The following is a 14,602-nucleotide window of genomic DNA, read 5'->3' on the forward strand; positions in this document are numbered from 1 at the left end:
GTGATTGTGTGATGACTGTGGTCTACAGTTGTGATTGTGTGATGACTGAGGTCTACAGTTGTGATTGTGTGATGACTGTGGTCTACAGTTGTGATTGTGTGATGACTGAGGTCTACAGTTGTGATTGTGTGATGACTGAGGTCTACAGTTGTGATTGTGTGATGACTGAGGTCTACAGTTGTGATTGTGTGATGACTGTGGTCTACAGTTGTGATTGTGTGATGACTGTGGTCTACAGTTGTGATTGTGTGATGACTGAGGTCTACAGTTGTGATTGTGTGATGACTGTGGTCTACAGTTGTGATTGTGTGATGACTGTGGTCTACAGTTGTGATTGTGTGATGACTGAGGTCTACAGTTGTGATTGTGTGATGACTGTGGTCTACAGTTGTGATTGTGTGATTGTGTGATGACTGTGGTCTACAGTTGTGATTGTGTGATGACTGTGGTCTACAGTTGTGATTGTGTGATGACTGTGGTCTACAGTTGTGATTGTGTGATGACTGAGGTCTACAGTTGTGATTGTGTGATGACTGTGGTCTACAGTTGTGATTGTGTGATGACTGTGGTCTACAGTTGTGATTGTGTGATGACTGAGGTCTACAGTTGTGATTGTGTGATGACTGTGGGTCTACAGTTGTGATTGTGTGATGACTGTGGTCTACAGTTGTGATGTGTGATGACTGAGGTCTACAGTTGTGATTGTGTGATGACTGTGGTCTACAGTTGTGATTGGTGATTGTGTGATGACTGTGGTCTACAGTTGTGATTGTGTGATGACTGTGGTCTACAGTTGTGATTGTGTGATGACTGGTCTACAGTTGTGATTGTGTGATGACTGTGGTCTACAGTTGTGATTGTGTGATGACTGTGGTCTACAGTGTGATTGTGTGATGGACTGAGGAGTACAGTTGTGATTGTGTGATGGATGAGGAGTACAGTTGTGATTTGTGTGATGGATGAGGAGTACAGTTGTGATTGTGTGATAGATGAGGAGTACAGTTGGATTGTGTGATTGTGTGATTGTGATGGTGAGGAGTACAGTTGTGATTGTGTGATGGATGAGGAGTACAGTTGTGATTGTGTGATGACTGAGGAGTACAGTTGTGATTGTGTGATTGTGTGATAGATGAGGAGTACAGTTGTGATTGTGTGATTGATGAGGAGTACAGTTGTGATTGTGTGATGGATGAGGTCTACAGTGTTGTGATTGTGTGATAGATGAGGAGTACAGTTGTGATTGTGTGATTGTGTGATGACTGAGGAGTACAGTTGTGATTGTGTGATTGTGTGATAGATGAGGAGTACAGTTGTGATTGTGTGATTGTGTGATAGATGAGGAGTACAGTTGTGATTGTGTGATGATGAGGTCTACAGTTGTGATTGTGTGATTGTGTGATAGATGAGGAGTACAGTTGTGATTGTGTGATTGTGTGATGACTGAGGAGTACAGTTGTGATTGTGTGATTGTGTGATAGATGAGGAGTACAGTTGTGATTGTGTGATGGATGAGGAGTACAGTTGTGATTGTGTGATTGTGTGGTGAATGAGGAGTACAGTTGTGATTGTGTGATTGTGTGGTGAATGAGGAGTACAGTTGTGATTGTGTGATTGTGTGATGAGGTGAGGAGTACAGTTGTGATTGTGTGATGTGGTGAATGAGGAGTACAGTTGTGATTGTGTGATTGTGTGATGGGTGAGGAGTACAGTTGTGATTGTGTGATGGATGAGGAGTACAGTTGGTGATTGTGTGATAGATGAGGAGTACAGTTGTGATTGTGTGATTGTGTGATGGATGAGGAGTACAGTTGTGATTGTGTGATTGTGTGATGGATGAGGAGTACAGTTGTGATTGTGTGATGGATGAGGAGTACAGTTGTGATTGTGTGATGGATGAGGAGTACAGTTGTGATTGTGTGATTGTGTGATAGATGAGGAGTACAGTTGTGATTGTGTGATGGATGAGGAGTACAGTTGTGATTGTGTGATGGATGAGGAGTACAGTTGTGATTGTGTGATGGATGAGGAGTACAGTTGTGATTGTGTGATAGATTGAGGAGTACAGTTGTGATTGTGTGATTGTGTGATGGATGAGGAGTACAGTTGTGATTGTGTGATGGATGAGGAGTACAGTTGTGATTGTGTGATGGATGAGGAGAACAGTTGTGTGTTGTGATGGATGAGGAGTACAGTTGTGATTGTGTGATTGTGTGATGGATGAGGAGTACAGTTGTGATTGTGTGATGGATGAGGAGTACAGTTGTGATTGTGTGATGGATGAGGAGTACAGTTGTGATTGTGTGATGGATGAGGAGTACAGTTGTGATTGTGTGATAGATGAGGAGTACAGTTGTGATTGTGTGATTGTGTGATTGTGTGATGGATGAGGAGTACAGTTGTGATTGTGTGATGGATGAGGAGTACAGTTGTGATTGTGTGATTGTGTGAGGACTGAGGAGTACAGTTGTGATTGTGTGATTGTGTGATAGATGAGGAGTACAGTTGTGATTGTGTGATTGATGAGGAGTACAGTTGTGATTGTGTGATGGATGAGGTCTACAGTTGTGATTGTGTGATTGTGTGATAGATGAGGAGTACAGTTGTGATTGTGTGATTGTGTGATGACTGAGGAGTACAGTTGTGATTGTGTGATTGTGTGATAGATGAGGAGTACAGTTGTGATTGTGTGATTGTGTGATAGATGAGGAGTACAGTTGTGATTGTGTGATGGATGAGGTCTACAGTTGTGATTGTGTGATTGTGTGATAGATGAGGAGTACAGTTGTGATTGTGTGATTGTGTGATGACTGAGGAGTACAGTTGTGATTGTGTGATTGTGTGATAGATGAGGAGTACAGTTGTGATTGTGTGATGGATGAGGAGTACAGTTGTGATTGTGTGATTGTGTGGTGAATGAGGAGTACAGTTGTGATTGTGTGGTGAATGAGGAGTACAGTTGTGATTGTGTGATTGTGTGATGGGTGAGGAGTACAGTTGTGATTGTGTGATTGTGTGGGTGAATGAGGAGTACAGTTGTGATTGTGTGATTGTGTGATGGGTGAGGAGTACAGTTGTGATTGTGTGATGGATGAGGAGTACAGTTGTGATTGTGTGATAGATGAGGAGTACAGTTGTGATTGTGTGATTGTGTGATGACTGAGGAGTACAGTTGTGATTGTGTGATTGTGTGATAGATGAGGAGTACAGTTGTGATTGTGTGATGGATGAGGAGTACAGTTGTGATTGTGTGATTGTGTGGTGAATGAGGAGTACAGTTGTGATTGTGTGATTGTGTGGTGAATGAGGAGTACAGTTGTGATTGTGTGATTGTGTGATGGGTGAGGAGTACAGTTGTGATTGTGTGATTGTGTGGTGAATGAGGAGTACAGTTGTGATTGTGTGATTGTGTGATGGGTGAGGAGTACAGTTGTGATTGTGTGATGGATGAGGAGTACAGTTGTGATTGTGTGATAGATGAGGAGTACAGTTGTGATTGTGTGATTGTGTGATGGATGAGGAGTACAGTTGTGATTGTGTGATTGTGTGATGGATGAGGAGTACAGTTGTGATTGTGTGATGGATGAGGAGTACAGTTGTGATTGTGTGATGGATGAGGAGTACAGTTGTGATTGTGTGATTGTGTGATGGGTGAGGAGTACAGTTGTGATTGTGTGATTGTGTGATAGATGAGGAGTACAGTTGTGATTGTGTGATTGTGTGATGACTGAGGAGTACAGTTGTGATTGTGTGATGGATGAGGAGTACAGTTGTGATTGTGTGATGGATGAGGAGTACAGTTGTGATTGTGTGATTGTGTGATGGATGAGGAGTACAGTTGTGATTGTGTGATAGATGAGGAGTACAGTTGTGATTGTGTGATGGATGAGGAGTACAGTTGTGATTGTGTGATTGTGTGATGGGTGAGGAGTACAGTTGTGATTGTGTGATTGTGTGATAGATGAGGAGTACAGTTGTGATTGTGTGATGGATGAGGAGTACAGTTGTGATTGTGTGATTGTGTGATGGATGAGGAGTACAGTTGTGATTGTGTGATTGTGTGATGGATGAGGAGTACAGTTGTGATTGTGTGATGGATGAGGAGTACAGTTGTGATTGTGTGATTGTGTGATAGATGAGGAGTACAGTTGTGATTGTGTGATTGTGTGATGGATGAGGAGTACAGTTGTGATTGTGTGATGGATGAGGAGTACAGTTGTGATTGTGTGATTGTGTGATGGATGAGGAGTACAGTTGTGATTGTGTGATGGATGAGGAGTACAGTTGTGATTGTGTGATGGATGAGGAGTACAGTTGTGATTGTGTGATTGTGTGATAGATGAGGAGTACAGTTGTGATTGTGTGATTGTGTGATAGATGAGGAGTACAGTTGTGATTGTGTGATTGTGTGATGACTGAGGAGTACAGTTGTGATTGTGTGATGGATGAGAAGTACAGTTGTGATTGTGTGATTGTGTGATAGATGAGGAGTACAGTTGTGATTGTGTGATGGATGAGGAGTACAGTTGTGATTGTGTGATGACTGAGGAGTACAGTTGTGATTGTGTGATGGATGAGGAGTACAGTTGTGATTGTGTGATTGTGTGATGGATGAGGAGTACAGTTGTGATTGTGTGATTGATGAGGAGTACAGTTGTGATTGTGTGATGGATGAGGAGTACAGTTGTGATTGTGTGATGGATGAGGAGTACAGTTGTGATTGTGTGATTGTGTGATGGATGAGGAGTACAGTTGTGATTGTGTGATGGATAAGGAGTACAGTTGTGATTGTGTGATTGTGTGATGGATGAGGAGTACAGTTGTGATTGTGTGATGGATGAGGAGTACAGTTGTGATTGTGTGATTGTGTGATAGATGAGGAGTACAGTTGTGATTGTGTGATGGATGAGGAGTACAGTTGTGATTGTGTGATTGTGTGATGGATGAGGTCTACAGTTGTGATTGTGTGATGGATGAGGAGTACAGTTGTGATTGTGTGATGGATGAGGAGTACAGTTGTGATTGTGTGATTGTGTGATAGATGAGGAGTACAGTTGTGATTGTGTGATTGTGTGATGGATAAGGAGTACAGTTGTGATTGTGTGATGGATAAGGAGTACAGTTGTGATTGTGTGATGGATGAGGAGTACAGTTGTGATTGTGTGATTGTGTGATGGATGAGGAGTACAGTTGTGATTGTGTGATGGATGAGGAGTACAGTTGTGATTGTGTGATTGTGTGATGGATGAGGAGTACAGTTGTGATTGTGTGATTGTGTGATAGATGAGGAGTACAGTTGTGATTGTGTGATTGTGTGATGGATGAGGAGTACAGTTGTGATTGTGTGATTGTGTGATGACTGAGGAGTACAGTTGTGATTGTGTGATTGTGTGATGGATGAGGAGTACAGTTGTGATTGTGTGATGGATGAGGAGTACAGTTGTGATTGTGTGATTGTGTGATGGATGAGGAGTACAGTTGTGATTGTGTGATGGATGAGGAGTACAGTTGTGATTGTGTGATTGTGTGATGGATGAGGAGTACAGCTGTGATTGTGTGATTGTGTGATGGATGAGGAGTACAGTTGTGATTGTGTGATGGATGAGGAGTACAGTTGTGATTGTGTGATTGTGTGATGGATGAGGAGTACAGTTGTGATTGTGTGATGGATGAGGAGTACAGTTGTGATTGTGTGATTGTGTGATGACTGAGGAGTACAGTTGTGATTGTGTGATTGTGTGATGGATGAGGAGTACAGTTGTGATTGTGTGATGGATGAGGAGTACAGTTGTGATTGTGTGATTGTGTGATGGATGAGGAGTACAGTTGTGATTGTGTGATTGTGTGATGGATGAGGAGTACAGTTGTGATTGTGTGATTGTGTGATGGATGAGGAGTACAATTGTGATTGTGTGATTGTGTGATGGATGAGGAGTACAGTTGTGATTGTGTGATTGTGTGATAGATGAGGAGTACAGTTGTGATTGTGTGATTGTGTGATGGATGAGGAGTACAGTTGTGATTGTGTGATTGTGTGATGGATGAGGAGTACAGTTGTGATTGTGTGATGGATGAGGAGTACAGTTGTGATTGTGTGATTGTGTGATGGATGAGGAGTACAGTTGTGATTGTGTGATGGATGAGGAGTACAGTTGTGATTGTGTGATGGATGAGGAGTACAGTTGTGATTGTGTGATTGTGTGATGGATGAGGAGTACAGTTGTGATTGTGTGATGGATGAGGAGTACATTTGTGATTGTGTGATGGATGAGGAGTACAGTTGTGATTGTGTGATGGATGAGGAGTACAGTTGTGATTGTGTGATTGTGTGATGACTGAGCAGTACAGTTGTGATTGTGTGATGGATGAGGAGTACAGTTGTGATTGTGTGATTGTGTGATGGATGAGGAGTACAGTTGTGATTGTGTGATTGTGTGATGGATGAGGAGTACAGTTGTGATTGTGTGATTGTGTGATGGATGAGGAGTACAGTTGTGATTGTGTGATTGTGTGATGGATGAGGAGTACAGTTGTGATTGTGTGATTGTGTGATGGATGAGGAGTACAGTTGTGATTGTGTGATTGTGTGATCGATGAGGAGTACAGTTGTGATTGTGTGATTGTGTGATGGATGAGGAGTACAGTTGTGATTGTGTGATTGTGTGATGGATGAGGAGTACAGTTGTGATTGTGTGATTGTGTGATGGATGAGGAGTACAGTTGTGATTGTGTGATGGATGAGGAGTACAATTGTGATTGTGTGATTGTGTGATGGATGAGGAGTACAGTTGTGATTGTGTGATAGATGAGGAGTACAGTTGTGATTGTGTGATGGATGAGGAGTACAGTTGTGATTGTGTGATTGTGCGATGGGTGAGGAGTACAGTTGTGATTGTGTGATTGTGTGATAGATGAGGAGTACAGTTGTGATTGTGTGATGGATGAGGAGTACAGTTGTGATTGTGTGATTGTGTGATGGATGAGGAGTACAGTTGTGATTGTGTGATTGTGTGATGGATGAGGAGTACAGTTGTGATTGTGTGATGGATGAGGAGTACAGTTGTGATTGTGTGATTGTGTGATAGATGAGGAGTACAGTTGTGATTGTGTGATTGTGTGATGGATGAGGAGTACAGTTGTGATTGTGTGATGGATGAGGAGTACAGTTGTGATTGTGTGATTGTGTGATGGATGAGGAGTACAGTTGTGATTGTGTGATGGATGAGGAGTACAGTTGTGATTGTGTGATGGATGAGGAGTACAGTTGTGATTGTGTGATTGTGTGATAGATGAGGAGTACAGTTGTGATTGTGTGATTGTGTGATAGATGAGGAGTACAGTTGTGATTGTGTGATTGTGTGATGACTGAGGAGTACAGTTGTGATTGTGTGATGGATGAGGAGTACAGTTGTGATTGTGTGATTGTGTGATAGATGAGGAGTACAGTTGTGATTGTGTGATTGTGTGATGGATGAGGAGTACAGTTGTGATTGTGTGATGACTGAGGAGTACAGTTGTGATTGTGTGATGGATGAGGAGTACAGTTGTGATTGTGTGATTGTGTGATGGATGAGGAGTACAGTTGTGATTGTGTGATTGATGAGGAGTACAGTTGTGATTGTGTGATGGATGAGGAGTACAGTTGTGATTGTGTGATGGATGAGGAGTACAGTTGTGATTGTGTGATTGTGTGATGGATGAGGAGTACAGTTGTGATTGTGTGATGGATAAGGAGTACAGTTGTGATTGTGTGATTGTGTGATGGATGAGGAGTACAGTTGTGATTGTGTGATGGATGAGGAGTACAGTTGTGATTGTGTGATTGTGTGATAGATGAGGAGTACAGTTGTGATTGTGTGATGGATGAGGAGTACAGTTGTGATTGTGTGATTGTGTGATGGATGAGGTCTACAGTTGTGATTGTGTGATGGATGAGGAGTACAGTTGTGATTGTGTGATGGATGAGGAGTACAGTTGTGATTGTGTGATTGTGTGATAGATGAGGAGTACAGTTGTGATTGTGTGATTGTGTGATGGATAAGGAGTACAGTTGTGATTGTGTGATGGATAAGGAGTACAGTTGTGATTGTGTGATGGATGAGGAGTACAGTTGTGATTGTGTGATTGTGTGATGGATGAGGAGTACAGTTGTGATTGTGTGATGGATGAGGAGTACAGTTGTGATTGTGTGATTGTGTGATGGATGAGGAGTACAGTTGTGATTGTGTGATTGTGTGATAGATGAGGAGTACAGTTGTGATTGTGTGATTGTGTGATGGATGAGGAGTACAGTTGTGATTGTGTGATTGTGTGATGACTGAGGAGTACAGTTGTGATTGTGTGATTGTGTGATGGATGAGGAGTACAGTTGTGATTGTGTGATGGATGAGGAGTACAGTTGTGATTGTGTGATTGTGTGATGGATGAGGAGTACAGTTGTGATTGTGTGATGGATGAGGATGATGGATGAGGAGTACAGTTGTGATTGTGTGATGGATGAGGAGTACAGTTGTGATTGTGTGATTGTGTGATGGATGAGGAGTACAGCTGTGATTGTGTGATTGTGTGATGGATGAGGAGTACAGTTGTGATTGTGTGATGGATGAGGAGTACAGTTGTGATTGTGTGATGGATGAGGAGTACAGTTGTGATTGTGTGATTGTGTGATGACTGAGGAGTACAGTTGTGATTGTGTGATTGTGTGATGGATGAGGAGTACAGTTGTGATTGTGTGATGGATGAGGAGTACAGTTGTGATTGTGTGATTGTGTGATGGATGAGGAGTACAGTTGTGATTGTGTGATTGTGTGATGGATGAGGAGTACAGTTGTGATTGTGTGATTGTGTGATGGATGAGGAGTACAATTGTGATTGTGTGATTGTGTGATGGATGAGGAGTACAGTTGTGATTGTGTGATTGTGTGATAGATGAGGAGTACAGTTGTGATTGTGTGATTGTGTGATGGATGAGGAGTACAGTTGTGATTGTGTGATTGTGTGATGGATGAGGAGTACAGTTGTGATTGTGTGATGGATGAGGAGTACAGTTGTGATTGTGTGATGGATGAGGAGTACAGTTGTGATTGTGTGATTGTGTGATGGATGAGGAGTACAGTTGTGATTGTGTGATGGATGAGGAGTACAGTTGTGATTGTGTGATTGTGTGATGGATGAGGAGTACAGTTGTGATTGTGTGATTGTGTGATGGATGAGGAGTACAGTTGTGATTGTGTGATGGATGAGGAGTACAGTTGTGATTGTGTGATGGATGAGGAGTACAGTTGTGATTGTGTGATTGTGTGATGGATGAGGAGTACAGTTGTGATTGTGTGATGGATGAGGAGTACAGTTGTGATTGTGTGATTGTGTGATGACTGAGCAGTACAGTTGTGATTGTGTGATGGATGAGGAGTACAGTTGTGATTGTGTGATTGTGTGATGACTGAGGAGTACAGTTGTGATTGTGTGATTGTGTGATGGATGAGGAGTACAGTTGTGATTGTGTGATGGATGAGGAGTACAGTTGTGATTGTGTGATTGTGTGATGGATGAGGAGTACAGTTGTGATTGTGTGATTGTGTGATGGATGAGGAGTACAGTTGTGATTGTGTGATTGTGTGATGGATGAGGAGTACAATTGTGATTGTGTGATTGTGTGATGGATGAGGAGTACAGTTGTGATTGTGTGATTGTGTGATAGATGAGGAGTACAGTTGTGATTGTGTGATTGTGTGATGGATGAGGAGTACAGTTGTGATTGTGTGATTGTGTGATGGATGAGGAGTACAGTTGTGATTGTGTGATGGATGAGGAGTACAGTTGTGATTGTGTGATGGATGAGGAGTACAGTTGTGATTGTGTGATTGTGTGATGGATGAGGAGTACAGTTGTGATTGTGTGATGGATGAGGAGTACAGTTGTGATTGTGTGATTGTGTGATGGATGAGGAGTACAGTTGTGATTGTGTGATTGTGTGATGGATGAGGAGTACAGTTGTGATTGTGTGATGGATGAGGAGTACAGTTGTGATTGTGTGATTGTGTGATGGATGAGGAGTACAGTTGTGATTGTGTGATTGTGTGATAGATGAGGAGTACAGTTGTGATTGTGTGATGGATGAGGAGTACAGTTGTGATTGTGTGATTGTGTGATAGATGAGTAGTACAGTTGTGATTGTGTGATGGATGAGGAGTACAGTTGTGATTGTGTGATAGATGAGGAGTACAGTTGTGATTGTGTGATGGATGAGGAGTACAGTTGTGATTGTGTGATTGTGTGATGGATGAGGAGTACAGTTGTGATTGTGTGATTGTGTGATGGGTGAGGAGTACAGCTGTGATTGTGTGATTGTGTGATGGGTGAGGAGTACAGTTGTGATTGTGTGATGGGTGAGGAGTACAGCTGTGATTGTGTGATTGTGTGATGGGTGAGGAGTACAGTTGTGATTGTGTGATGGGTGAGGAGTACAGCTGTGATTGTGTGATTGTGTGATGGGTGAGGAGTACAGTTGTGATTGTGTGATTGTGTGATGGATGAGGAGTACAGTTGTGATTGTGTGATGGATGAGGAGTACAGTTGTGATTGTGTGATTGTGTGATGGGTGAGGAGTACAGCTGTGATTGTGTGATTGTGTGATGGATGAGGAGTACAGTTGTGATTGTGTGATGGATGAGGAGTACAGTTGTGATTGTGTGATTGTGTGATGGGTGAGGAGTACAGCTGTGATTGTGTGATTGTGTGATGGGTGAGGAGTACAGCTGTGATTGTGTGATTGTGTGATGGATGAGGAGTACAGTTGTGATTGTGTGATTGTGTGATGGATGAGGAGTACAGTTTTGATTGTGTGATTGTGTGATGGGTGAGGAGTACAGTTGTGATTGTGTGATTGTGTGATGGATGAGGAGTACAGTTTTGATTGTGTGATTGTGTGATGGATGAGGAGTACAGTTTTGATTGTGTGATGGGTGAGGAGTACAGCTGTGATTGTGTGATTGTGTGATGGATGAGGAGTACAGTTTTGATTGTGTGATTGTGTGATGGATGAGGAGTACAGTTGTGATTGTGTGATTGTGTGATGGATGAGGAGTACAGTTGTGATTGTGTGATGGATGAGGAGTACAGTTGTGATTGTGTGATGGATGAGGAGTACAGTTGTGATTGTGTGATTGTGTGATGGATGAGGAGTACAGTTGTGATTGTGTGATGGATGAGGAGTACAGTTGTGATTGTGTGATTGTGTGATGGATGAGGAGTACAGTTGTGATTGTGTGATTGTGTGATGGATGAGGAGTACAGTTGTGATTGTGTGATGGATGAGGAGTACAGTTGTGATTGTGTGATTGTGTGATGGATGAGGAGTACAGTTGTGATTGTGTGATTGTGTGATAGATGAGGAGTACAGTTGTGATTGTGTGATGGATGAGGAGTACAGTTGTGATTGTGTGATTGTGTGATAGATGAGTAGTACAGTTGTGATTGTGTGATGGATGAGGAGTACAGTTGTGATTGTGTGATAGATGAGGAGTACAGTTGTGATTGTGTGATGGATGAGGAGTACAGTTGTGATTGTGTGATTGTGTGATGGATGAGGAGTACAGTTGTGATTGTGTGATTGTGTGATGGGTGAGGAGTACAGCTGTGATTGTGTGATTGTGTGATGGGTGAGGAGTACAGTTGTGATTGTGTGATGGGTGAGGAGTACAGCTGTGATTGTGTGATTGTGTGATGGGTGAGGAGTACAGTTGTGATTGTGTGATGGGTGAGGAGTACAGCTGTGATTGTGTGATTGTGTGATGGGTGAGGAGTACAGTTGTGATTGTGTGATGGGTGAGGAGTACAGCTGTGATTGTGTGATTGTGTGATGGGTGAGGAGTACAGTTGTGATTGTGTGATTGTGTGATGGATGAGGAGTACAGTTGTGATTGTGTGATGGATGAGGAGTACAGTTGTGATTGTGTGATTGTGTGATGGGTGAGGAGTACAGCTGTGATTGTGTGATTGTGTGATGGATGAGGAGTACAGTTGTGATTGTGTGATGGATGAGGAGTACAGTTGTGATTGTGTGATTGTGTGATGGGTGAGGAGTACAGCTGTGATTGTGTGATTGTGTGATGGGTGAGGAGTACAGCTGTGATTGTGTGATTGTGTGATGGATGAGGAGTACAGTTGTGATTGTGTGATTGTGTGATGGATGAGGAGTACAGTTTTGATTGTGTGATTGTGTGATGGGTGAGGAGTACAGTTGTGATTGTGTGATTGTGTGATGGATGAGGAGTACAGTTTTGATTGTGTGATTGTGTGATGGATGAGGAGTACAGTTTTGATTGTGTGATGGGTGAGGAGTACAGCTGTGATTGTGTGATTGTGTGATGGATGAGGAGTACAGTTTTGATTGTGTGATTGTGTGATGGGTGAGGAGTACAGTTGTGATTGTGTGATTGTGTGATGGGTGAGGAGTACAGTTGTGATTGTGTGATTGTGTGATGGGTGAGGAGTACAGTTGTGATTGTGTGATTGTGTGATGGGTGAGGAGTACAGTTTTGATTGTGTGATTGTGTGATGGGTGAGGAGTACAGTTGTGATTGTGTGATTGTGTGATGGGTGAGGAGTACAGTTGTGATTGTGTGATAGATGAGGAGTACAGTTGTGATTGTGTGATGGGTGAGGAGTACAGTTTTGATTGTGTGATAGATGAGGAGTACAGTTGTGATTGTGTGATGGGTGAGGAGTACAGTTGTGATTGTGTGATTGTGTGATGGGTGAGGAGTACAGTTGTGATTGTGTGATAGATGAGGAGTACAGTTGTGATTGTGTGATTGTGTGATGGGTGAGGAGTACAGTTGTGATTGTGTGATTGTGTGATGGATGAGGAGTACAGTTTTGATTGTGTGATTGTGTGATGGGTGAGGAGTACAGTTGTGATTGTGTGATTGTGTGATGGATGAGGAGTACAGTTTTGATTGTGTGATTGTGTGATGGGTGAGGAGTACAGTTGTGATTGTGTGATTGTGTGATGGGTGAGGAGTACAGTTGTGATTGTGTGATAGATGAGGAGTACAGTTGTGATTGTGTGATGGGTGAGGAGTACAGTTTTGATTGTGTGATAGATGAGGAGTACAGTTGTGATTGTGTGATGGGTGAGGAGTACAGTTGTGATTGTGTGATTGTGTGATGGGTGAGGAGTACAGTTGTGATTGTGTGATAGATGAGGAGTACAGTTGTGATTGTGTGATTGTGTGATGGGTGAGGAGTACAGTTGTGATTGTGTGATTGTGTGATGGATGAGGAGTACAGTTTTGATTGTGTGATTGTGTGATGGGTGAGGAGTACAGTTGTGATTGTGTGATTGTGGATGAGGAGTACAGTTGTGATTGTGTGATTGTGTGATGGGTGAGGAGTACAGTTGTGATTGTGTGATTGTGTGATGGGTGAGGAGTACAGTTGTGATTGTGTGATTGTGTGATGGATGAGGAGTACAGTTGTGATTGTGTGATGGGTGAGGAGTACAGTTGTGATTGTGTGATTGTGTGATGGATGAGGAGTACAGTTTTGATTGTGTGATTGTGTGATGGGTGAGGAGTACAGTTGTGATTGTGTGATTGTGTGATGGGTGAGGAGTACAGTTGTGATTGTGTGATTGTGTGATGGATGAGGAGTACAGTTTTGATTGTGTGATTGTGTGATGGGTGAGGAGTACAGTTGTGATTGTGTGATTGTGTGATGGGTGAGGAGTACAGTTGTGATTGTGTGATTGTGTGATGGGTGAGGAGTACAGTTGTGATTGTGTGATGGATGAGGAGTACAGTTGTGATTGTGTGATTGTGTGATGGATGAGGAGTACAGTTGTGATTGTGTGATGGGTGAGGAGTACAGTTGTGATTGTGTGATTGTGTGATGGATGAGGAGTACAGTTGTGATTGTGTGATGGATGAGGAGTACAGTTGTGATTGTGTGATGGGTGAGGAGTACAGTTGTGATTGTGTGATTGTGTGATGGGTGAGGAGTACAGTTGTGATTGTGTGATTGTGTGATGGATGAGGAGTACAGTTGTGATTGTGTGATTGTGTGATGGGTGAGGATTACCTTGCTGCTTGTCCTTGAGCGTGACTCTCAGGTTGACGTGAGCACAGACTGAAGAGTTCAGAGACACTCTGGAGACTCCAGATCCTCTCACGATAGTCAACTCCAGATCCGAGCCTTTCAACTGTCATACAACACACACACACACACACACACACACACACACACACACACACACACACACACACACACACACAAACACACAATCACAAAATCAACCCTGGTCCAGTCCCACCAAAGCAACTTTCTAGTAGGGGTGTAACGATACCCTCATGTCACGATTCGATACATATCGCGATACTGAACTCATGATACGATATCATTGTGATACTCCAAGACATATGATAAAAGATTTACAAAAAATGTATTGTTGATTAAAATGCTAAATTTGGTGTTACATTGTGTGTGTATTCAGAATCATATTCATGATTCTGAAGCTGAAATACAGAATTATTGTAGATGAATATGCTTTCACTGTCACTGACTAGATATATTTATAATAATGTAGGACACTTTTACTGGGAAC

General features: G+C 42.5%; 1 protein-coding gene across 2 annotated transcripts in view; it reads right to left on the reverse strand.

Annotated features, from left to right (window-relative positions):
- Nucleotides 1-14,602, reverse strand: part of iars1 (isoleucyl-tRNA synthetase 1) — a 136,950-nt gene that overhangs the window by 15,323 nt on the left and 107,025 nt on the right. For both annotated transcript variants that reach the window (XM_079857204.1, XM_079857205.1), the window contains exon 30: nt 14,080-14,200. In XM_079857204.1, the coding sequence (XP_079713330.1) occupies nt 14,080-14,200 (121 nt within the window). The remainder of the gene's footprint in view (nt 1-14,079; nt 14,201-14,602) is intronic.

This window comes from Squalius cephalus (assembly GCF_949319135.1).
Source record: "Squalius cephalus genome assembly, chromosome: 22".
NCBI classification, from domain to species: domain Eukaryota; kingdom Metazoa; phylum Chordata; class Actinopteri; order Cypriniformes; family Leuciscidae; genus Squalius; species Squalius cephalus.